The 26,068-nt window shown below is 41.3% G+C and overlaps 1 protein-coding gene across 2 annotated transcripts; it reads right to left on the bottom strand.

Moving 5' to 3' along the window:
• Positions 1-100: 100 nt before the first annotated feature.
• abcc1 (ATP-binding cassette, sub-family C (CFTR/MRP), member 1) lies at positions 101-25,098 on the bottom strand. Of its 2 annotated transcripts, none has more exons than XM_058049203.1 (31): positions 24,935-25,098; positions 21,613-21,789; positions 21,405-21,533; positions 16,229-16,366; positions 16,023-16,148; positions 15,365-15,426; positions 15,054-15,185; positions 14,551-14,751; positions 14,271-14,448; positions 13,557-13,718; positions 13,034-13,126; positions 11,961-12,164; positions 11,713-11,859; positions 11,255-11,342; positions 11,080-11,149; positions 10,789-10,915; positions 10,136-10,312; positions 9,780-9,947; positions 8,530-8,704; positions 8,359-8,425; positions 8,089-8,215; positions 7,800-8,007; positions 6,993-7,303; positions 6,716-6,915; positions 6,459-6,585; positions 6,253-6,354; positions 5,473-5,619; positions 4,498-4,656; positions 4,175-4,341; positions 3,391-3,585; positions 101-2,034 (listed from the first exon to the last, which is right to left on the bottom strand). In XM_058049203.1, exons 1-31 carry the CDS (start codon positions 24,980-24,982, stop codon positions 1,926-1,928), a joined length of 4,521 nt encoding a protein of 1,506 aa, XP_057905186.1. In that variant the 5' UTR covers positions 24,983-25,098; the 3' UTR covers positions 101-1,925. The 2 variants fall into 2 exon arrangements, with proteins under 2 accessions (XP_057905186.1, XP_057905185.1); XM_058049202.1 differs by having other exon boundaries at positions 14,527-14,751.
• Between the last annotated feature and the right edge of the window lie 970 nt (positions 25,099-26,068).

The raw sequence follows: 26,068 nt of genomic DNA on the forward strand, positions 1-26,068 counted from the left end.
GATGTCAACTATCAGTAGTGTGTCTATACTCTTTGTATTATAATTCGTCATTTCATATTCACACTTGTGTAATAAATAAAAAGTAAAACAATGTGTAAACAAACATCGCATTTATTTAAAACTGATAACATACACAAAAAATCTCAACTATTTACTTCATGATAATACATTTGTAACATATATTCTTTAATCTCCACAGGCTTTGCATGAGCAACAACAAAATAAGTTACAATCATCTTTTGTAAAGAGAACAGAATCTTGATTGACAGCACACGGACGCACGCGCACTCGGCTACGGCTTGCATATGCATCCCAGCGACTTGAACAAGTAAAGCTAAATAAAGGCTATTGTTGATAACAGAACATCGACTGATTACAACTAGACAAAATCGCCTGTGAAGTTGCAACAACCACGTAAGTTCTCTCCCACCTAACAGACAGTCTGAGCACCAGGCATCCATACGGTTGTGTGATGAAATGAAAGCACATACATAATGCCATGATATCGAACTAGACGTAAAGGACAACATGACAAACATCATATAAACATTGGAGAGTCTGCTGGTGTCATCAAAATCACACATCTACTTATTCAAGAATATTCTTTTGTTGTTATTCCATCGGCAGGTGTTTCTATAGGAGTGGGGGGTTCAGGGACCACCAAAAATGGCAAGAAAAAATAAATTAGCTATTTTTGGAGAAAAATTCAAATTCAGTGCATGCTGAAGCGCAAATGTGCGGATATCTAGTGTATGACCATGTTGAAGAAATTAAAAGCAAAGTAACAACATCGGCATCCGCATTACTGTGGCCCCTGTATTCATGTATTATCGCCCACCCCTAACATGCCAAAGTAATGTCAAATCAAACTTTTCTCCTTACAAGAGGTAAAATTTGTATTCAATATTAACAACACTGCTGCCAATATGCAGATTTATTATTATTTCTTCTGCTTGCTGGTATTTTAAACCAAAGAAAATTCAGTAGTTTACCAACAAATAAAGCAATATACCTTCACTAAAATGTGCGCTAAAACTATATTTCTCGAATTTGCCAAGGCTTCCAGAGGAAAAAAAAGATGACTGTACTTCAGCTCCACCTATTTTAACAAATGATCAGTACATCACTTTAAAGCTGCTGAACAGACAAAACACAATAAATAAATAATGAAGCACATAAAGTGGCAGAAAATTGGAATCTGTCCTCCAGATCCTTTGAACTTGTGCGTTTGGGGTTTCATATTAAAACCATCAACAGCAAGCAGATATTTTCGGACTCATCAGCTGCTGCTCTTCAACTCTCGCTCCTGCCGTCCTGAAGGTAAACCTGAAAACGGTCTAAAACGCTACACGACCCTGTCCATCCTGGAGAAGTTAACATTCACATAAAACAAGTGCTTTTCCCTGCATACTTAGCACGGCCCAGCTCTGTACCATGTCAAAATACAAGTCGATTGTTGACCTAATGGAAAGCAAAACTGGCCACTGCTTACACATTTATTTGGGACTTTGGCCAGACACATAAGGAGAATGAGGATTTTTTTAACCTATGTCAGCTGGTTAACATTTTTAACTTGATGAGTTGGTCAGCTTTGTTGAAATGTGTCCCCAATCAGCCAAATGTTTGATGAGGAACTTTGCACCAATCCATTTGTAATTTTGCAGACTGTAAACAATCTTTTCCGTATATAGTACGGAACTGGGAAAATCCTCAATATGGCGCTTCTTTTTGACAGTGGGGAGACCCATTTTTCCGAAACACACGTACACGGGGTGCCAAATAAAAGCTACAGAAAAATCCTTCCCACTTCTGACAGACTGACAAGCAGGAGCAAGTAAAGAGGAGCTCCGTCTTTGTCAAACTGAAGGTAACAACTCTGGTGACTCTTTAGCAGTGTCCATTTAGAGGCATGGCGTCACCGAGCTTCAGACCAGACCAGAATCCTTGGCCATATTGTAGAAGGCACCCCTTCGAGCTATGAGAGTGGGTGGGGAATCAAATTCAACCATTTGGCCTTTTTCCAAAACCAGCACCCTAAAAAGAACAGAATAATGGTGATTCTTCAGGCAAGCAACAGTACAGTAGTACTATAAAGATATTCCCGCCATCGCTTTGTTGTATCTTGAAAGGGAACGTTCAGACTGTTCAATCTTTGCACATACTGTATACTGTATGGAACCTTAAAAAATGTTTAGCAAGTACTACTGAGCAAGTAAGTCGAAATTTGAAAATCTGTAACCTGTGATGCACTTGTTATAAGCAAAGCTTAAAGCTTAAACATGCACAAAAAGTGGCTTTGCACACAATCTCTCACTAGCATTGTGTGCAACCCTTATAAAAGCTCATTTAGTAGTACAATGGCTCTCCCCGTTATTCACCATTTAGCATTCATGACCCCGCAAATTCAGGGAGTTTTGAGCCAAGCGTTATTTTTTACGTTTGTGGGAAAAGTAACAAACCAGTAACTGTACCACACAGGCTATGGGAGTATCAAATGTAATGATTTTACACTAATATGCAGGCAAAACAATATTATGTTCTACTCATGTATATAACAGCACTGCGATTGGCTGGCGACAAGTCCAGGGTGTAATCCGCCCCTCGCCCAAAGTCAGCTGGGATAAGCTCCAGCATACCCACACAACCATTGTGAGTATAAGCGGCATAAAAAAGAATGGATGGTCTAATATATAACCCACAAGGCATGCTGGGAAGACCACATGCACGCGACCCACAGGAAGTTACCCAGATTTCTAATATTCATTCATTCATTTTCTACCGATTTACCCTCACGAGGGTCGCGGGGATGCTGGAGCCTATCCCAGCTGTTTTCGGCCGAGAGGCGGGGTACACCCTGGACCGGTCGCTAGCCAATCACAGGGCACATATAGACAAACAACCATTCACACTCACATTCATGTTTTTGGAATGTAGGAGGAAATTGGAGTACCCGGAGAAAACCCGCGCATGCATGGGGAGAACATGCAAACAAACACAGAGTTGGCTAAGGGTGGAATCGAACTCTGGTCTCCTCGCTGTGTGGCCTGCATGCTAACCACTCATCCGCATTCTAATATCACACTAATAAATATGATGGTGTCTTCAAACAAATCTGATCAGTTACAGAGAAGCCTGAGTTCAGGACAACAGTTTGGACACACCTTCTCATTCAAAGCATTTTCTATAAATCTTAAAATATGTCTTATACTTTAGACATATATTTAGCTTATTGAGGTAGTCACCTGAAATGGTTTTCAGTTTACAGGCATGCCTTGCTAGGGTTACTTAGTGGAATTTCTTGCCTTGTTAATGTGGTGGTACACTGTACACCTGGCGTTATATGCATATACTGTATGTTGAATATAATAAGATCTATATGGTAAACGGTACCTGGTGTAATCCATGATGGTGTTGAGGCGATGAGCTATGGTCAGGACAGTGCATTCCTCAAACTGAGAGCGGATGGTTGTTTGGATCAGGTTGTCAGTTTCCATGTCAACAGCAGCAGTGGCCTCGTCGAGAACTAGAATCTTGGTCTTTCTGAGTAATGCTCTGGCTAGGCAAAGCAGTTGGCGCTGACCCACACTGGAAAGGAACACACACATATGGTCTCAAGGGTTGTCTGTATATGACACCACCGAACCCGCTTAGGTTGACAACTCGTCTATGTGGACCACGTCATCAAGTCCTGTCCAAAAAGTGCCTGTAACTACTGTCTAGTTACACAGCATTAAACGTATACACAGTGACTTCCTGTTCAGTGCAAAGTAGCTGTATTAAGCTGGATTCTACAACAGCAACTACAAAATGCACACATTTATGATTTTTTTTTAGATTGTAAAAGCTCGGTTTGCTATTGGCGATACAGGTATGATCCAAAAAAGGAACCATAATTCACCTGACATTACACAAAAACCCATTTTACTTAATTTTTCAGGAGAACATGCATAACTCATGAAACTTTGAACATGAAACGCCATCATGACTTGGGATGTGAGAATCAATACATTGTCTGCTGGCTCTTGTAATGGCGTTGAGTTGCCTTCTCAAACCTCACCATACTCGGCTCCACTTAGTGTTTGTTCTAATGCAAACGTTAAACCACTTTCAACATGAACCGGTTCCACTGAGGAAGCAATTGGATTTTCCCATGTAACAAGGTATCAGGTTTTACCTGAGATTCTCTCCTCCTTCACTGCACTCATGGCTCAGTTTGTCTGGCAGGCCGGACACAAAGGTCTTCAGATGGGAGAACTCCAGAGCCCTCCATATGTCGTCATCAGAGTAGCTGTCAAACGGATCCAAGTTCATCCTCAGAGAGCCTGAAAACAGCACTGGGTCCTGACAAAGGAAAGATGGGCTGGTTTGTTGTATGCAGTGTTTGGCTGTACAAAAATTTCGTCCAAAAATTGACATCAAATTCAACTTGGTTCGGGAAAAAGAACATTCTATGTGATATTAAAAACTAGTTATTTAAAATGAAACTCCAGCACTGACCTGTGGTATAATGGTGATCCTGGAGCGAAGCTCGTGGAGGCCCAGTTGAGCAATGTTCACCCCATCAATAAAAATTTGTCCCTCAGCTGCCTCAATGATTCTGAACAGTCCCAGCGTGAGTGACGACTTGCCTGCTCCAGTGCGTCCCACAATCCCCACCTGAGAAGATGATTTTGAAAACATTTTAGTCCAAGATGTTCACATGGAATCAGATGACAAAAAAAACATTTCTGTCTTTGAGATATTTCCTGTTCACAGCCCTCTTCATGTTACAATATACATTTGAACTTGATTTCACTGTGGGTATGATATACTACACTGCTGATGTGTTTCATGGTTTAGTATCAAATACATTTTTCCCTCGCTCCATTGTGGCCACGCTGCTTTGTGGGTTTCTTTTAGTGCAATTTTAGTGCTTTTTAAACATTTTACAGTGTATGAATGCACACTGTGTTCTGTGTCCTGATTTGCTGTAGATCATTGTCAATCAATCAATCAATCAATCTCCTTCGCGCCGAACTGCTGTTCAGCGACTCTGAACTCTGTTTCCGCGTCAAAACACACAATGTTGACGAAACATTCTGCACCCAAAAGGCAGAGGAATCCAACAATCACACAAAAAAATTGACTTCTGGACATGCTGAAGGAAGGTATAAGTTACACGGCTGAATAATGAATCTTCGGTTGGTGGAGGAGGAAAATAGGACGACTGGAACAATATGTTTTAACAAGGTTACAAAAACGCTTCAGTAGGAGGCGGGACGATCAGAGGAGTGAAATACGCTAGAGTCAACCTATTGTGTCCAACCTCATAGGTAGATTAAATTAATGAGATTTAATTTCATTTATTATACTGTATTTAATTACCAGTGCCATACTTTTTCTTTATTTTATTTTTTTGCAAACAAAAACACTTGCATCTTACGAGTATCCAGTGCAAGTATTAACTGTGGATGTACAAGCACAATGGCACACCTTTTCTCCGCCCTTGATGCTGACAGTGATGTTGCGGATAGCCAGGTCCAGATCGTGGCGGTATCGCAGACCGAAGCATTTGAAGTCGATGCATCCTTCAGTGGGCCACCCAGAAGACAGGCTGGATGGCTCGTGCTTCCACTCGGCCTGGTGGTGATCGTAAAATGCATATTTCATTAAAAGTGCCTGAGCAGACAAGAGCTGAGGAACTGACAAGACTTCTAAAGAGGAACTACTAAAACTAATGTATATAATTAAACGTACAATCTGCAATTAGTTCTCAAGAAAACACGGTGTGTTTGCCTGTGTGTGTGTGTCCGTGCATGATAGATATGTCGACCACATTTCCCCAAAGAGAACCCTTTAAAGTGGTCATCATTTTATGTACAAGATTCTATCGTAATTATCTTATTTGTTTACAATGTATGTTATTGTATATGTATTTTTATTTGCAAATGTTTTAAACAAGATGACAACAGACGAGCCTCATATTGGACAGTAATAAATCACATGTGTAGCGATGCTACAGAATTAAACTAATTAAACTAAAAATGCTTTTCTGTGGTTATATATATATTCCACAGGGGGTGCTTCTCTGACAGTGCAGTACTACTGTCTAATTCAGTGGCTCTAAATTACTTTCTGTCATTTCCTCCCAGGGAGGACAGAAATATTTGAAATACTATTGAGAAACTGATCGTGGGGCCCACCCCACCATTTGAGAAGCACGGGTCTAAATCTACATCCTGGTGCCAGATAAAACCCCTGACTTTACAGTACCTCTTTCTCTGTGTCACTGTACTCTTTCACTCTTTCCACGGCCACAATGTTGGTCTCCACGTCAGAGGACATCCTGACTAGCCAGGTAAGAGAGGCCGTCAGCTGCACATAAGATGGGACAGTCATGTAAGGATTTAATCTCATTCTAAAAAGTACAACAACTACATACTGCTACTGATACTACATACACACATGGGTGAATTTACCTGAAGGGCGTAGGAGATTGACAGGCCCATGATACCTGGGCTGAGGTTTTTTCTGGCTATGACGGCAAACAAGGCAGCGGATGACACAATGCAGCTGCCAACAAACTCCAGACGAATTGCCAGCCACCTGCACATGAAGAGTAAAATGAAAATAACAGTCTTTGTAAAGACTTGCTCATCAAGGTGAATGGATGACTTCTAATCATATACTGTAACCCACACAAGGACTTTTTTGAATAAATGTGATTTATCTTAACCTGTTTGCCACAATGCTGGGGTAGTAAGCCTTCTGGTTGTGGTCAACTCTCCGGTCGCTCTCTCGAATAAAGCGCTCTTGTTCGCCAAAAGCTCTGATGACAGATGTGCCCAATAGAGTTTCATTAAAGTGGGTGTAGATGGGCGAACGGCTGACTGACTCCAGGCGCTTCAGCTGGCGTGAGGATGCCACGTAAAACCTCTGAACAGAGTGATTAAATAGTCAGAATCGTCTTGCAAAAATAAACCCTGAAGACAAAGTAAACAAATAAAACAAACCTGCACAAAAAAGTAGAGCAGTCCGAGGAAGGGAATGATGATCGCCACAAAAGGTGTCGCAATCAGGATGACAACACAAGAGCCCACCACGTTAAACATGGAGCCCATGAACATCTTAAGAATACTGGGAATCACAGAGTCAATGGTGTCCATCTCTTTGGCAAAGCGGTTGACAAGGTTACCGCTGGGGGTTCGCTCAAAGAAGGACATGGGCGAGCGGAGGACATCATAGAGCATGGACTGATGAAGACAGCGAGACGCCAGGATGCCCCCAATGGACATGGACAAAGAGTAGCCAAACACTGCCACCCCTGCACCATCAAAATTTAAATGGTAACAGATGTTTGTCATCATACACACACAAAAAGAGTCAAGGAATACAGAAATGTGATCACTCCTCGCCAGTTATATATGGAAATTGCCACCTCTTAAAAAAGAGTCAATAGTAAGACAAAAAAAAAACGTAAAAACACACAGCACCCACTACTCTGCATTTTTATAACTGCCATTAAAACAGACTCGCAAAACAAACAAAGTACTCCCCGACTACTCAACACTAACAAATGATAATGTCAGATAATCGATGAACAGATGGAATCCGAAGTGTGTTCAAGGACCTCCAAACAGTAGGAAATATTTGACATACAGCACCATGCATTTTTTAACTGTAGTATTTATATGCTGTACATTAGACTTGTATTATCATGTATTTAGAAATGCGTATTTGGAGAAAAAAAATTTTTTAACCAAAAATCTGCAGATTTACAGAGATCGTGAATGCAAAATACAAAAAATGTGCTTGCTCACCCTGGGATAGGCCGAGAGCTCCATACACCCCCAGTCTTAATTGTCTATCAGGCTGGGTGCCATTCACTACAGGGTCGTCAGTCCAGAGACTGAGCCAGTAATTAGAGAACAGCGAAAGCAGGTGATGGGCAAAAAATAGCAGCAGGCTCATGCAGGACAGAAGTACGCCAATGGCTTTAAAATAGGCCCAGAACACAGACAGCTTGACCTGTGGAGTGAGAAGTCTGGTTCAGCATCAGAAGAGGACTACCACGTTGTGAGTACTGTTTGTTTGAGTTTGCAGACCTACCCGTCCAGTGCTGGCCTTGTCAGCCTCAGTCAGCTTGCCCGCATTCGCCTTCTTATCCTTCTTGTCCAACTCCTCTTTCTCCTTGACTGACTGGGCCAGTTTGGGTGGACTGCTGCTCTGAACAGCACTAATGCAAAGAAATACAGTCTAAATGCACATGTGTTATGATATCACCTTCCCTCGTCATTCTATGGTCATTCAGCAGATATACATAGATCCAATCTACATTTGAACCAATCCTAACAACTTCTAAGGTGTAATTATTCTCACCCAGCAAGGCCAGTGATGTTGCCATTCTCAATTACTTTGGATCCTCTTTTTGGAGCGGTTTCTGAATCTTGGGCGGGAAAGAAACTTATGAACAGTCATTTCCAACCACCTGCACCAAACAGCTCACTTGGCTCACTTATCCTTGTGTAACATTCATGACGTATGTCTCACCATTGTTGTCTTCATGCTCAACCCCGGCGTACGTATGCAGAAATTCAGAAAAGGCACCGTCAGTGGCCATGAGCTGTTGGTACGAGCCAACCTCTGTGATTTCTCCATCCACCATGACCAGGATCAGGTCAACTTGTGGCAGGTAGCTCAGCCCATGTGTCACCAGTATACGAGTCTGGGGCAGAGTACAGCCTGGATTGGTCATCAGTCAATCACGGGGCACAAATAGACAACCCAATTTAAGATTGTCCAATTAACCTATGTTCATGTTTTTCTTTTTGGAGGACGGGGGGATTAGACAGGGGAGGAACAACTACAGCAACGTGCTGCTCATTTCCAAACTAGTGCCCAAACTAATGCTGCCTCTGTCCACCAGAGGGAGGCTGACATCATTGCAGCGTCGCTCAGACGCAGTACATTATGGGAACCCTTTAACAGCTGTTTTTTCATTTTAAACTCATATTCGTAAATGTTTGTATATTTGTTTGTATATTTCTCAGATATCCATCTGAATGTTAAGTCGCTGTGTGACGAGTTTAATGTTCTTCGTAAGATGACACTGAGTCATTCTGTTACATGTTTATACTTTTATATATAATAACCTCAGATTTCGGGCGGCACGGCGATCGAGTGGTTAGCGAGCAGACCTCACAGCTAGGAGACCAGGGTTCAATTCCACCCTCGGCCATCTCATGTGTGGAGTTTGCATGTTCTCCCCGTGCATGCGTGGGTTTTCTCCGGGTACTCCGATTTCCTCCCACATTCCAAAAACATGCTAGGTTAATTGGTGACTCCAAATTGTCCATAGGTATGAATGTGAGTGTGAATGGTTGTTTGTCTATATGTGCCCTGTGATTGGCTGGCGACCAGTCCAGGGTGTACCCCGTCTCTCGCCCAAAGACAGCTGGGATAGGCTCCAGCACCCCCGCGACCCTCGTGAGGAAAAGCGGTAGAAAATGAATGAATGAATGAACCTCCGATTTCCAATGGTTTGACAAGCTTGTTGTGAGTGCACTGATAGCTTGTGATTGGCTCCTCCAAAGAAATAGCTACTGTTTCCTCACTGACTTGCAAGCAGCACAGTATTTAAACAATTAGTAGTAGTTTTGAAGTAAAGGAGATGTCACAAGATTAGAACTTAGCCATAAATTAGCCGCACGGATGTATAAGCCACAGGGTTCAAAGTTTAAGAAGAAAGTATCGGCTTATATACTGGAAATGATGGTATATAAAAGTAAGATCATAAACACCTTGTCCTTCAGCAAGCCCTGTGGGCCAACGACTTGGTCAAAGATGTGCTTTCCCACATGAGCATCAACAGCAGACAGCGGGTCATCTAGCAGGTACACGGCGCGGTCACAGTAAACTGCCCTGGCGAGGCTCACCCTCTGCTTCTGACCGCCAGACAGATTGACACCCTGTATATGGATTCAAGATAGGCAAGTCACGTTGTCGCTCCTTGCAACATTTGTGGAAAAACTCAATTCAGGCAGTATTGAAATATGATGCCACCACTACAATTAGTCAATTCATATAATTTCAAAATGAAAGACACTTTATCAATAAGGTGAGGACCAATCAATTTTCCTAAATAGCCCTCAAATACCTTTTCACCAATCTCTGTTGTGTCTCCAGCAGGCAGGATGTCAAGGTCAGGTTGAAGGGCACAGGCTGTCACCACACGTTGATACCAGGTTTCGATTGTCTCCTGCCCAAATATGATGTTTTCTTTCAGTGTGGAATTCTGTATCCAGGCCTGCTGGGGCACATAGGCCACTGAACCCTGCATGGAGAAAAACACGTCATTGTTTTTAGCTGGTGACAGTTAAGATACCAGCAGAATTGGGAAAAAAAACTTGTTATATTCATTAATTCATTCCTTTTCTACCGCTTATCCTCACGAGGGTTGCGGGCGTGCTGGAGCCTATCCCATCTGTCTTCGGGCGAGAGGTGGGGTACACCCTGGACTGGTCGCCAGCCAATCACAGGGCACATATAGACAAACAACCATTCACACTCACATTCATACCTACGGACACTTTGGAGTCCCCAATTAACCTAGCATATTTTTGGAATGTTGGAGGAAACCGGAGTACCCGGAGAAAACCCACGCATGCACGAGGAGAACATGCAAACTCCACACAGAGATGGCCGAGGGGGGATTGGGTGGAGCCTCAACACGAGCCTTAAATTCCACATTTAAGCAGCCTACAGTGTACTACGCGCAGTTTAACATTGAAAAAGTCAGTGGGTAAACACCTTGACAGCCACGCTTCCTTCAATTTTTTCCATCTCTCCAAGCAGGGCAGACAGCAGAGAGGACTTTCCAGACCCGACATGTCCTACAATGGCTACGAGGGAACCATCTGGGATACACACGTTCAGCCTACAGATGCATGTGGAATAATAACGAATCATGAGCAGAAACATGGTCAGAGTGAAAATCCATTTTAAAGAGCAAATTCTGAGCAAGCGTCAAGTGTCAAAAGCTAAAAATAAAAAAAGGCTTGACATAATACACACCAATAAACTGCATGGATACTTACGTACCTCTTTAGTGCTGGTGATTCAGTTTTAGACCAGCTGAAGGTTCCGTCCACTACAGATATACTGCTTGAGGCTGCAAGGTAGAAAGATGTAAATGACACAAAACTAGTATTTCCATGAAAATATGTAAATAAATGAAGCAATGGAAAGCATAAGGGAAGAAACCAAAAAGACTCACAGCCGGCTACTGCTTTGCGCTCCACACTGTCCTCCTGTAGCTCCTCATGAGATAGAAAGACTCTCAGTCGCTTCAAGGAGACGCTCGCCTTTAGACAGAGTAGCGCAGAGTCAGATGGACATGTTCAACCATTTTACGACAAATATCTTTAAATTGTTTTTAAAAGGAATGTATGTTTTTATTCAATGTTTACATTCTATTTAAATGTGATGGAGACAGATATTGTCAGCAAGACAATGTCCACATTGTTATTATTACATTATTTTTTTCTGTATTATTATTATTATTATTAGACGACGTTATGGTTGTTATTTTATTTTTATGTCTATAGGGCTCTAATAATGTTTTTAAAAATCCTACTTAGCAGAAATTGACTTATTATGGTTGGGTCTGGAAAGAATTAAGTGCGATAAATGAGGGATTACTGTACATCTTTATTTAGCTTGACACTCACTGACCTGCACCATGCTGCTGATAACCATAGGCAACATGTTGAGAGGGAAACGTAAGATATTGAAGAGTGCCAGTGAGACAAAGGCCTTCTGGGCATCCAGCACATTATGTTCATCGACCAGCACATATACTGCAAAAGTGGACAAGGCAACCTGCAGAGAAAGGGAAGGATATAAAAGGTGATACTTCTTTTTGTAATAGTAAGAATGTTTTTCCCCGTATACAGTATATGATTCTCCATTGTTGCACTCACCAAAAAGGGTGCACAGACCCAGGTGAAGGTGGACACGGCACCAAGGTAGGCAGCCTTTTTCAAAACCTGCAGCTCACTCTCCCGGATTTCTGACACCTTGCCCTTGAAGGCAAGCTCCCAGGCATACAGCTTCAACACCTTGATGCCGTTCAGCATCTCATTCATCAGCTTAATGCGATTGTCTTTACTCTTCATTTGCGCTACCTGCAAAAAAGGACAGCCTCGACTATATCAGTGTTTCCCATTCGTGGTGATCAGCTGCTAATAGATTTGAGCCAAATGGATGTGGTGCTACTTGTTGGGTGGCAGTATACATCATAAGTTTGGAGTGTGGATTACCACCGCAGTGAAAGGCAAGGTGTGGTAGCGCGTGGCGTGTTTGTTTTGTTTTGGTTTTTTTAATGGGCCAGCGGCAGATATAGAATCAACAAAACTGCTGCAAAACCTGCAAAAATAGAAGGCTGGAGCAAAAAGGAATAATGGAACGTGAAAAAGTTGAAACGTTGATACTAATAACATTTGTCGTTTAATTGGGTCAAATGATTAAAAACACTACATTTTTCAACTAATTAATCATGATTAATCACCATTATCAACTATATCTGAAATATGCCCATTTGACTGTATTTAATGAAGAGAAAGATAAATGAAGGGATAGGGATTTGTACATTAACAGCCCCAAATGAACTGAATGTCAATCAAGCTAAAACATACAAAGTATATACAAGTAAAAAAAAATTCTCTAACAAAAGTATCTTTTATGGTAGCAGAACCTTTGAATCACACTTGAAACAGTGTTATGGGCAATGAAGGGTTGTGTTCAAAGACATCACGTAATTTAAGGTTTGCAGCATACTGAGCAAATTTTACATTAAAAGTTACAAAGTGAGTGATAAGAATATCCACTTCATGTTATCTTCCTGTTTATTTACACACATGCATTATAAAGCCGTTTTGTATTACAAATTACAGACGATGACTGGGGAATAACATTTCTTACAAAGATCAGGGATATTCAAGATGCATATATGGAATGTATATATAAAAAAACATTCTGTATGTTCCAGTCTCACCTGGTAGGTTTTGGTTTTCATGGCAATAAAAGCATTAACAGGAACCATCAGAATCATCACAGCCACCCCAGCAAGAACAGATGGGCCCAGGTTCTATATCATGAAGGAACATTGGCATCAAATTGAAACTTTTCCCACAACAAAATCAAGCAGGAAGTCCTTCTATATGCACTCTGGAAGGTGACCAACCACACTGGAGGCGGGCCGTGGGTGGAACATATTAAAACAGACCTTTTTTGCGGAAAGCACAAAATCCAAAGAAATACAGCTGAATAGGAGCATATTCTGGAAGAACTAGAAAGCTTTCTGTGCTTGTTATTGTGTGTTGCTGCTCTATAGGAGTCCACAACCCAATACAAAGGGCCGAAAAATTAGCACAATAGGTCCCCTTTAACAAATGTTTTGGCAGTCTGTGTACAATGCACAATTACCGCTTAAGGGGGACTGAAACAAGCAACATTTGAACTTCACCGGAAATCATTGTTGGCTGTGGTGGTTGAAAATCATTGCTGTGGATTCCTACCTGCCAGAGAAAGTAGAGGGCCAACACCACCTGCAGAGGGGCGGACCATACCATGTTGATATAAGCAATCAAGTCCATAAAGCGCTGAGCATCCACTGACATCAAGTTGACGATCTCTCCCACTGTGGATGTGCGGCGGGCAGCGCTGCTGATAACCAACGCCTAACACAGCAGGGAGGAAAGGAATACAAAAAAATCACCATGATGCCAACAACTCACACCTGCAAGTTGGACAGCAAATGTGTGTACAATAGCGCCAGCGTGCAGTAGTATAGCTGGCTTGACCAAAGTGTCAAAAAGTAGACACTAGTATATTTTTTTTGTTCCAAGGCTGGAAGTAATTGACAGCCCCAAAAACCCCAAAAGCAATCGGTTTCTCCAGCTCCTCCCGGTGGATCCTGAGGTGTTCCCAGGCCAGTTGAGAGACAACAACTCTCCAACGTGTCCTGGGTCTTCCCCAAGGCCTCCTACCAGTCAGACGTGCCCTGAAACACCTCCCAAAGGAGGCGTCCGGAAGGCATCCTGACCAGATACCCGGGCCACCGCTGCTTCCTCTCAATGCAGAGAAGCAGCAAACATTTATTCAGTAGGAAAATGGGGTAAGAAGTAATTGGTTTCAACTTCATTATGTGTGTTTTTTTTTGTTTTGTTTTTATTCTGGTCCGTGTCGATGGTCATTGCACAATCAACAAGTCGCAATATTAAGTATTGTACCTTCCTGTAGACAGCTCCAACGATGGCAGTGCGGAGACGCATGCCTGAGACGAAGCAGACATGAAAGTACCTCTGGAGGATGAGTGACTGCACACACGTACATAAGAAGAGCAGAGCTGTGTAGAAGTAGCCATGCCAGGAGGGGGCGCTGGAATTGTTGACAAACCGGATCAGCAGCCTGGAGAGGAGCCAAATAAAAACAGTGTACATGAAAAAAAAACATCCAAACTCAGTCATGTAACAATACCAGTGTTACCGGAGGATCTCTGGGCCAACGAACATGAGAATGTCTTGGATGAACTTATAGAAGCAGGAGATGAGGAAGTATGGCCCGAAGGTCAAGCAAAGTGCCCACAGCAGGGAAGGCTCTTTTCTTTGTGGGCTTTTTATGAGTAGGATTTCAGACTCCTCCGCACCTTGACTCTCCTTGTTGTCAGGGTGACAAGCCCGTCTGGGAGAGTACATTGTCTTTTGCTGTGTCCTGGTGAGGAAAAAAATACAGTTCAAGTTTAAGAGTCAGAGTGGTGTCTAACTTAAAAAAAATTAATGACTGCATTTGCTGTGGTAGAATCCAAGCCAATGCTGTCATGCTTTTATTTTGAAGCTTATTTTGCTCTGAATAGGAATTACCCAATTGACGCTCTAGATTTTTTTTTTGTTTGTTTTTAGCGACCATCAATAAATCTTTTTCTGTTTTTATTGGACATTTTGGAGGCTATATCACTCCTCTCAACGAGCAGCGGGTCCCTGCCTAAGCTTTCCATGGCATGTTGGGCTGCTGACCTTTTGCCCTTTTGACACTCTGTGTTCCAGCAATGAACCAGCCTTGGTACCACTTTCTGAGAACAGTCTTCAGGGTTCAGAGACCACAAGTCCTTCTCCTCAAGGGGATGTTTGTAGCCTCTCATCAACATCCTGGTAAACAAAAAAACAAACAAACAAAAAAATATGGATACAGAAGGTACAATGTGGTTTTCCTGGTAGTGGAATACTAGGTCAGCTCTACATTCATGCAAAAGTACAGAAAGGTGCACAGGGATTGAAACCACTATTTTACAATCCCCATTGTTTACATTCGCTCAATCAGTGCTTACCTGGTGATCCACCAGAATGTTATTTTGGAAAGGAAAGAAGCTCCCGGCTCAGGGCAAGGATTCTAAAGACAATAAATGAAATATCAGTTACGCCCAAAGAAAACACTGCAGTGGGGCAACATGAAATACTAATCCAACTGTTTGTTTTTAAACACCAAACATTTATGTTGGATGGCCATTATTACAAGCTTGGTTTAAGCCTAATTTAATTGATATTATATAAAAAAAAAAAAATATATATATATATATATATATATATATATATATATATATATATATATATATATATATATATATATATATATATGTATATATATATATGTATATAGAAGTATACTTTACATATGAGGGACCTGTATTATCATTATTATTGTGGAATTTACTTTTAAGCGTTATTTGTGGGGAAAAAACTGCCTATTTTCAGAGAAAATAAATGTAAAAATTGTTATTTTCTTTTTGACCAAAAATCTCCAAATTTGGTCTGTTAATGCTGAATCAGGACTATACGAGGATGCTCTGCACATTCTGTTTCAAGTTAGACTGATGTGGACAAAGGATTGCCCAAGTAATGCATCCCTGTGGGATTGGGATTCAAACATCAAAATGATTCAAGTTTGACATTTCACACTGATGTTCTGTAGCTGGAGAAGAGACTTACCGAGTCTTTCACAACTTGTGAGAAGAGGGGAGGCTGGTCTGACAGGCAGCACAAGATCAGTGCAATCAGCAGCAGGGTGTAGTACACAAAGAAAGTGGTGTACCTCCACACACAAATAGCTGACGGCTGATGTGAAACATAAAGCATTCTTTATTTGTGGCATATGTGGGTATGTGGATCGTCAGTTGTTGTGGCGGTAGACTGACCTGGTCTATGGCTTGGAGGACCTTGGACCGGAAGGTGACTGTGGCACAAATCAGGGACAGTAGCCAAAAAACCAGCAACACTCCAGATGACTGAACCCCTTTCATTCGTTCATTCTGAATCAGCAGGGTGGCCAGCAACTAGGGCAAACACATTTTGGCATTTGGGGATTTATTCTCTGACTTTTATGATTATTGTTTTTTGCTGATGACGTCAGTGTAGTGGAGCGCAATTATGTATTTCTCCATCATGCACACAAGTATTTTCTGTTTGTAGAGTATTAATCATTTGCGGATGTGCGTACTTTAACCACAAAATGGTGAAATATGAGGACTCCCTGCTTAAACGATTTGTATTCTCGAAAAATATATAAATCATCACCATGCTCACACAAATGGAAGAAAAAAAGGCAAACAACATCTCCACTGCCGAGGATGCACAGGCAGGATGTGTTGAGCTTGAGGCTCACGATGTGATCATCCATCAGCCAGCCGCTAACGCCCCGGGTCCCAACCCTTGCGTGTGGGCAAGGATTTGGGAGAATGCAGACACTATGTAGCACTTTTAGATCAGGAGGAACTTTGGTTGTGTGCGGTGTTGCATCGGGCTACAGATGACATGTGATGCTCGTGCCCTCTGCAACCTCTTCTGCGTGACCACACATGTGGTGTGTGCACGTCAGTTTGGCTGTCCAATGAGCACGCACAGGTCACGTGGACCATAATGAGTGAGCATTTGCCCCGTGCTTGAAAAGTGTGTGGATTTAAGGAGTGGTGCCAATCTGATGGACAATTGACAATTGCCTTCCGAGAGGGCACAGAGGAGAGAGTCAAATGCATCTGTACTTCAAAAAGCAGCGGCCGTGGCTGGAAGGACCCAGCAGAGGCGAGCCAACCTGCTTTTCATTCAGGTTTTCAGTTAATAAAGTGAGAAGCCTAGAAAGAAATACATTGTGAAATACAAAAGGTGAGTTGTGGATACCAGCATAATGTTCTGGAAAGCATACTGGCTTTGCTAGCCTAGAAATAAGCTATGAAAATCAGTTACCAAAATGAGTAGCTCTAATAGTTCCAGTAGTACATTTAAACATTTATACTGCATGCATGTGATCAGTACTGGAATTGTAGCGGCTGACTTCACTCATGCATTATTGGGATGGGTATCGGAAGCATAAAATATAGCCATATATTTACCTAAAATCTAAAACCAAACATAACACAAAAAGTGGTGAAAATGTAAATTTTTTCCTTACAAAAACAACACTATGAACTATTTACAATTTCCACATTTCCAACTAAACTATGTGTATGCATGCACATGCACGCATGCGTTAAAATTTCCTTTCGCGCTACATGGCGAGATGCCTTTTCACTTCCTGTGCATGTATTTCTATGTAAGAGATGCATGCCGAGTTCTTATAAAATGCACTTCTGCCACCTTGTGGCGGTTTTTACAGATTCGTGATCTCTTCCATTGTGGAGTTGCATCATCAACTCTGTGAGTTAGTAATATACAGTATAATTAGTAATATCCAGTGACTGGCTAGGCCACTCCAGGATTTTACAGTGAAATCACACTAGGCCTCTGATACAGTACTTTGCTTGGGCCCACTTCAAACCTAAAGTCTGGCAAGTTTGTCTTAGTGTGCCACATTTCATCATACGAACAGAGAGGTTCAAAGTACTCCAAAAGTCTAAACCCACAGCATGCTCACTCACCCACAGCTACATTTATGTGCTTAGTAAAGTTGTGTCATTTAATGAATGAAACTGCACCTCTCACAGGTGCCCCACCTTTCAAAACAGAAATACAGTAATCCCTTGTTTATCACGTCTCATTAGTTCCAGACCCAAAATAAGTCTTTTATAAGCATAAATAAGACAGGTGCTTGTTACTATAAATGTGTTCCCGTGGGGAGGTGAGTGTCAAGTGACATTGGGGCTTTGGAGTTGGGTTTCGTGGGTAACGGCTGCAACAGTAGCCCATGTCTTTATTAGGGATTTTTATTCTGGATTATTACTGTGCCCGTTGTGAGATCATTCAAACCTGCAATAAAAGCCTGCTGAGGTTAATTTGACTGTTGTCTTGTATTTCTTCCAGTCTCTGTCTAGCCAAGCTTCTTGCTGAGGGTAAACGACTCATTTGCGTCCTTTTTGGCCGCATGGGTTAAGAATAGGCTTTGGGGGTCAGAATTCTTGCTGGTTCACTCAATCAAATACAAATGCAAATACAAATTAAATTAATTGTAAGCTAAACCTATTTTCGGTAAAACCAAGAACTGTAGTTTATATGTCTGCCAGGGATCAAATAATTAATTTCTGCAGCACTCATATATCTACTGTATATCTGCGGCTCTCTGAACATATTTTTCTTCAGACGAGAGGTCTAAGTTTTAAGAAAGGGTCAAGTCTTCACCTGACCCACCCACCCACCAATAAACTTCCCATTCCCCCACACAGTCTTCTCACAAGTGGGTCCTTGTTGAAGATCAGAACATCATACTTTTTCCAGCTTGCAGACCTTTCTTGAAACCCCAGCTTTGTCCCCCGCTACAGTGGAATTTCAAAGCCCTTTCACAAACACTTTCACCCTGAACTTTTCTCAGTATAAAAGGCTCAGACTAAAATGTGGGTAAATGTAAAAGTCCGCTTAGAAATGTCAACTACCGGTTACAAGTGTAAACTTGGCAGAACCTGAATTTAATTCAGCTCAAGCAACTAAGTCTGTTTGTTCTCCAACAACGCTGCCTCAGCTCAGCTCCACGTCCACATAGTAATGTGGCGTAGTCCCAAAAACAAACGTGCCCATGAAGGAAGGGAAATGGGAGACACAAAAGGCTGAGAGGTGTCACTATGCCTACAGACCCTTTTGATTGATTTATATTATATGTCTTCCAGCAAACCTGACGTGTGACTTGTCTTTGTCTCTGACCAAAAGAAGTCTTGTTGACGAGCTATTTAGCTTCCGATGTAGTAGGAAATAAGGATCGACCGATACATCGGGCCGATATTTGTGTTCTTTACTTGAATAGATATCGGCCTATACGCGCGTGGGTTCGCCGATGTATTTTTCCGCTGCATGATGTGGTTGTAGGCTAATATGTACAGCTGTTACGGACACAGGTTTAATGTCAACGTTGTCAATTCAGTCCCATGGTGTTTGTAGGAGTTTCATTCAGCCAACGCCGGGCTGAGGTTAAATGCGTGTCATGTTATGTGTGTGCGCTCTCTCCAAGCACGCACGCACATGCACACACAGAACGAATTGGAGCAGCCGTGTCTGCTTATCAGAGGTCTTTAGCATGCACAACACGAACTTTAATGATGAGAGAAATGTTTTATATATATCGTACTAAATTGTGTCGGGGGGAGGCGGGGGGTGTGCGTCTCACTGCGGAGGAGCAGTCATCAAATCAATGCTAGATAAAACTTGCGCATGGTTGAATATTTATTCCTTTTAAAGTTGATAAATGCCGTTTAAATGTGTATTTAAGAAAGCTGAATCCTACTGTGTTCCGTGTTTACATTTCAATAAATATTTGTTTAAACTTGAGACCTGTAATATTTGTTATCATTGTCATTTTTTAATGTAAATTGAGGGAGCAAAAGCAGTATCGGCCACAAATATCGGCCACAAATATCGGCCCAAGCAAAATCGGCCATCTGCTAAGGGTAATGGAAAAAAATCGTTATCGGCACGAAAATCGTTCGATCCCTAGTAGTAAACAATGGCAACGGTAACATCCACATCATTATTCGACCTGGAACTCATCAATGTGGCACACCAGTCGCTTTACTGTACAAATTTATACGCTGTGATTGGTCACACTGCCAAAATGCTTCCTAACTATGAACCATATAAGGAAGTCCGCCCCTCTGTGACATCACAAAGGGGCAGTTTTACCACGCCTTCTGAAACAAAGTGTTCTGAGCCATCCCAAACTTCTATCATGGCTCACTTCCAAATGCACAAACCTCATTATCTGAAACTTTGGCATTATTTAACACGAGAATACAACATTTACATTACATTTATGAGTCAGAAAAGTGGTAAAAGTATAACAGGTCCTCATTAAAATATTTTTGAGTTGCTGACATTTTTAAATGTCCTCTTGAACCAGGAACTCTTTTATATTTTCTTCTTTTATTATTAGCGGAGCATTTGAGCATAGGTAAAGGTTTGTTATAAAAAGATATTTGACTTTATTTAAAAAAAAGAATGGCGCACTTTATTTTAGCGTCTAATTTTAGATAAAAACATTTTAATGTACATCTTGCATGAAGCTTTAAAATTTAAAAAAAGGTCGGTATTTATTTTAATAAAACAACTTCACATGCATATTTTGCTATTTTGCTTTGATTTTGTCTAAACTCACTGTGTGCAAAAAATATCAGGATATATATTGTATATGGATATTCCAAACTAAATCTGGATATCTGGATATGAGTTTTTGGAAAGGCTTTTCATGTGAATAGAGGTAATCACCACAGGTGTGAACAAATCCTTTCCTGTGGAACATGATGTATACTTCACATGAACATTGTTCCTGACTTCTAGTGCCTGTACTTAGTCTTGTGAATGGGTTGTAATTGTTCACTTTAAAGAGATGGTCAAACGACTCGACTTCAAATGTCCCATTTGTACAAGCGAGCCGGCCAGCGGATAACAGCTGTTAGTGTTCCCAACACTATCCAACTCCAGCAATAGAAGGGAAGAAAGGCCTCCTGTACAGTGGAACCCGAAGGCATCCCTTTGATTGGAGAGACTCACATCAACATAAACGGCCTTTGATGCACATTTACTTTTGACTTTCACCAGAGAAAAATGAAAGATGGGCAATAATAAGTATAGTAAGGATTTTTTAACCTATCGCAGTTTATTGACATGATTGTCTTCGATTTGTGAATGCATTTGTGAAAAATGTTCAAGATGAGCAATCTACCGGAAAAAAGAAAGGGTCTTTGCTCCTATGCCAAAGCTTTGACGGTAAGTGGCAGTTCCTCCCTTGCTTTTATCGATTATAATCTGCTCTTAATAAATAGATTTTTCATAGAGATGACCCATTAACGTTTGACAAGCGAGAGATACAGGTGCCTCAGGGTGGATAAGAATCAGCCATAAATCCTTACATTAATCATTTGTAGAGATATCCTATATACATACTACATATTCCCTCACCATGGTCAAGCCCAATATGGTAGGACTAACAAGGTGGACAGCCGCAGGATCCCTACTGTCAGAATTTCTTTCCCAGAAAGAATAGAAAACATCTGCCCAGCAGACAATCCATAGAAGAAAGCCAACAGCCTGTGGAAAGAAGAATAGTCCTCAACCATAGTAACACACAGGATGTACAGTTGGATACTTCAGATGTTACATGACTCACAGTTTTGGCTTTGTTAAGGTGACTCATGCATATGTAGCCGTGGTTATGGCTACGGAGGTAGATGAGGTAGATGGGAGCACACAGCCACAGGTACAGGCATGGCAGCCAAACCAGCACAGTGTTCTGGAAGCACTGTGTAAAGTCTGGGTTTGAAGTATTCCATGTGCGGTTCCAATCCTGGTGGAGACAAGAAGTTAGACAGTATACTTATGATAAACAGTGGATCCTGGGTTATGCTAGGAGACCACTGGGCCCACGCCAGTTGGTGCCAGTTTGCGCCAATGCAAATTGCTGTGGTGTCTAGTAGTGTGCAGTGGCTCAGACTGCCTCCCAACTGGCTCATGGAGGCCTGTAACGGCGGCAAAAATTGAGTTTGGCGGCAAGAAAATTTCAAAATGTTTAAAATTTTTGTTTTAGCGCCAAGTGTCAACCAAGTGAAACCAAATGTCGCAAACAATTGCCTATTGGAATCCACTGGAATGTAATGGCGCGCGCCAAGTTGTGCCAATGATGCTAGGAGTCCACTGGGCCGGTGCCAGTTGGTGCCAGAATTATGTTATTCGGCGCCACAGTGAGCCACTATGCCACTATCTTTGGCACAAACTGGCGTGAACTGGCACTAACTGGCACCGGCCCAGTGGACTCCTAGCATAAGTAACCTCCAATTATTGTACAATATGGCGCCCAATACAAGACATAATTAGTATAATGACAACAAGAGACCAAAATTGTTCAGTGACACCTCATGAATATGATCTTCGCCGTGGGAGAAAATGAGCTCCGAACTAACCGCATTGTTTGTTTGTTTTAAACTAAAGTTTTTCAGAAATTCATTGATTCATAAATGGTCGCTGTTCCATGGTAGACTACGTTTTATTATTAGTAAAAACATATTGAAATACAAGTGATATGTAGTACTCTGGTCACTAGGTAGCCGTAATGACGCAAAACATTGAGACATTACATTTCATTACCCAGGGCTCTACATTAAAAACAAAAATTACTTGCCCATGGGGAATCCTTAAAGTGAGAACTACTTGCCTGAACTTGCCCCATGTAAAATGAAAAGACTGCCATAATGATATCATCTCATTTTTGTGGCATCACATGAGAATCTCAAATAAAGATTAAATGATTATCATTTCTTGAGGTTGTTTTCCTACATAGATCATGACGTTGCATGGAAATCTGGATTGTCAAGAGACTTCTAGGCACTTTGCCTTGATAAATAAAAGTACATTCATGAGTGAATAAACATTGTGCTTATTAAATAATAAATGATTGATTTTAAAATTGTCACAGCAATGTGATTCACTCACCTGTGCCATCATTTGATTTGCTGCTGTTAATAAAATACTTGTTTAGGAGGCACTGGTTCATCACTTTTTGGTGTTTTCCTTCAGAAGTTGTTGAAGAATTAGACCATGTTGGCAGGGACGCCATGATAGATGTTTTCGTAGTCAAACGATCGCTGAACGGGTGAAGAACGGGTGTGGGTAAAGCACGGACTGTGGACTCCGGACCGCGGTCTAAATAAATGATTCTGATTGGTCCATTTCAAGATTTGCAAGGATTGGTTTGCAAATTACCACCGGAATTACACAGTCCGTGTTTTACCAACACCCAACAAGAACCGCTTTAAAAAAACTCTTGGCAGTATGGTATGCCAATGTGCACTTGCCCGACGGGAATATCACTGATTGTATTTACTTGCCCCAATTTTGTTTTAACTTGCCCCGGGCCATCGGTAGATCGTTATTGTCGAGCCCTGCATTACCTTAGCACTACAAGGAGCCATGAAGTCAGTTATGGCATGTCCAACATAAGAGTGAAAAAAGTCCTCTTCCCATTATGTGTGGTATATAAGTGGTACGTTTTTGGCTTCTTAAATTTAGAAGAAATGAATTCAAGGCTAACTGCTTAGCTTGATACTTTGCTAGTTTGCTAGATAGCTAGCTGTCTTGGGTCCCTGCAGTGTAATGGGCTCCAGACAAACATTAATTGTGTATTGTTGCTAGTACCGGATTTTCGTAAACTTGCATACTGCACTTAACATAATCCACCGACAATGTCTGTGGGAATAATTGTAATGCAAAATTACTATAAATAAAACCATTCAATTTATGAACATTGAATCCTATACAGCAAAATTAAACATATTTAACTCCATTAGAATTCCAACTACAATTCCATTATTGGTTGCATCAAATGGTTGCATCATTTTTTATATCATGTCTATTGATGATTTTCTTTTCCCTGCTTTCGTACTAATTTGTTTTAATTTACTGGTTTCTCTTAAAGAATCCAAGACAATCCAGTAGAGTTTGGGTACTTTGTGTTCTAACTTTGGAGTAACAGAATCCTCACAAGGGTGCACAAAGTAGCAAAACAGTGCACATACGAGAGGCGTTCAAGCACCTCTGCTGTGGTTAGCCGTGTGTGAACAAGCTGTATTGAAGGCGTGTCTTTTTCCGCTGAGGAAACAACAAAATTCAAGAATGCTTGAGCCAACTTGGATATTATTCAAGCAATGTTATGTGTGTGATAAAGTACAACTTTAACTTTAATTTAATACCTAATTCACTTCTCTAAATCAAATAATAAAGAAGAGAAAGCAAATTTTACACTGGAAAACAGTGCTTTGAATGAACACAGCCTTTTTTAAATATCAATTTTCATGATCGGGGAAAAATCTGATACAGATATCACATTTTTATACCAATATCGGGCCTATAATTATCGGATATCAATTATTATCGGACATCCCGACTTATATCATATGACAAATTTGCATCTTTAAGGACATCCGCACAGACTCTCCTTGAATGGAGACAATACAGGTTTTGTCTTTAATTTATTACACACTAAAACCACTTGAGTGCAGCAACAGCTTTTATTTTGTCTGGCTCTAATCCTGCTTTGTGTTTCATGTTTAATTGTACATATTGAATGTTCCCTGAGGGCCAATAGAAAACAGGATGTGAGCAACAAATGGCCCCGCGGCCGCACTTTGAACACCACACTGTGATGTTTACGTCGGATAGGAAGCGTATTCTTAAATGTGTCGTCGAATGAGACATAAAGCGGGTTAGTCTTTTTCTTGTCAACAACAAAGCAGGAACCAAGTCGGTGGAATGTTACAAAGACTGAATAATATTAACTGGTGTGTTGCTAAGCCGGTTATTGGGGTCCATGTCAGGCTTGGCATAATGTTTACAGTCGGTTAGCATGTGCCGGCCGGTCCGTGACCGCCGGTAGCTAGCTAACAAGAGCCGGTAAACAGAAGGTGAATACACTCCAAACACGACAAATACCAACTCACCCAAAACTGGTCGGATCCGTCCGGACTGCAGAACCTGTCAAGCCCCATTGGCAGGGACGTCGCTGAAGTTCAAGTCGTGACTGTGAGTTGTTGTGAGTTTAGATTTTGTAACCTGTCTCTCGTCACATGCCAAGCGGAAGGTTGCAACTTCTTTGGATTCTTTCGAGCGGCTCGTTCGCATATGGAATGAGTATATACTGCCACCTGCTGGACAGTAGAAGAACGTCGCTTCACTTACACGGTGACAAATGGGAAACATATCAACCTAGAGTGAGTTATTTGATGAATATTTTTTAATGGATATTTTTTGCTCTATTATCTTCTCGTAATTTATTGCTATTTACACATTTCCTGCTCCCCAGTATGCTTTGCTGTACTGCTGCGGAAAAGTATTATTTGTTTACAGTTATGTAAGCTGTTGTTCTATGTCCTATTACTAGTGTATGTCTGCTTATCTGTTGGTGTTTTTGCTGTGTGGCGCTTATCTCTTTTATCTTTGTCTGACACCATGGCCATGGTTAGTATTCATTGTAGTTACCCCTTACATTCCTCATTGCAAGTCTTGTCATGTCTGTTGTCTGCCTAAATAAAGAGCAACTTCCAAACAAGCCATTAATGCTTTACATTAAAAATAAGGGATTATGTACTATAATATTCATTCATATTACACTATTTTTTACACTCTTTTTTTCTTTTCTTTTTCAAATTTGATGACTAGTTAAAAAATCGCAATAATTTATATTTTGTACTGTTGTATCTGAGGAGGTTCTAAGTAGTTTCAAAATTGAAAAGGAAGAAAAAGGAGTGATACAATTTCGATACAATTTTCAATGCAATTCCGAAAATCACAAGATTGTCTTAAAGGGGACCTATTATGCTAATTTCTCGACCCTTTGTATTGAGTTGTGGACTCCTATAGAGCAGCTACACACAATAACCCGTACAGAAAGCTTTATAGATCTTCCAGAATCTGCACCTATTCCAGCTGTATTTCTTTGGATTTCGTGTTTCCTGCAAAAAAGGTCTGTTTTAATTTATTCCACCCACACCCGCCTCCAGGCACAGCCACTCCACTGTGGTTGGTCACACTCCCAAGTGCTCACAAGGACTTCCGGATAGCTGCCGAACCCAACT

This window comes from Doryrhamphus excisus, chromosome 15 (assembly GCF_030265055.1).
Source record: "Doryrhamphus excisus isolate RoL2022-K1 chromosome 15, RoL_Dexc_1.0, whole genome shotgun sequence".
Lineage (NCBI taxonomy): Eukaryota > Metazoa > Chordata > Actinopteri > Syngnathiformes > Syngnathidae > Doryrhamphus > Doryrhamphus excisus.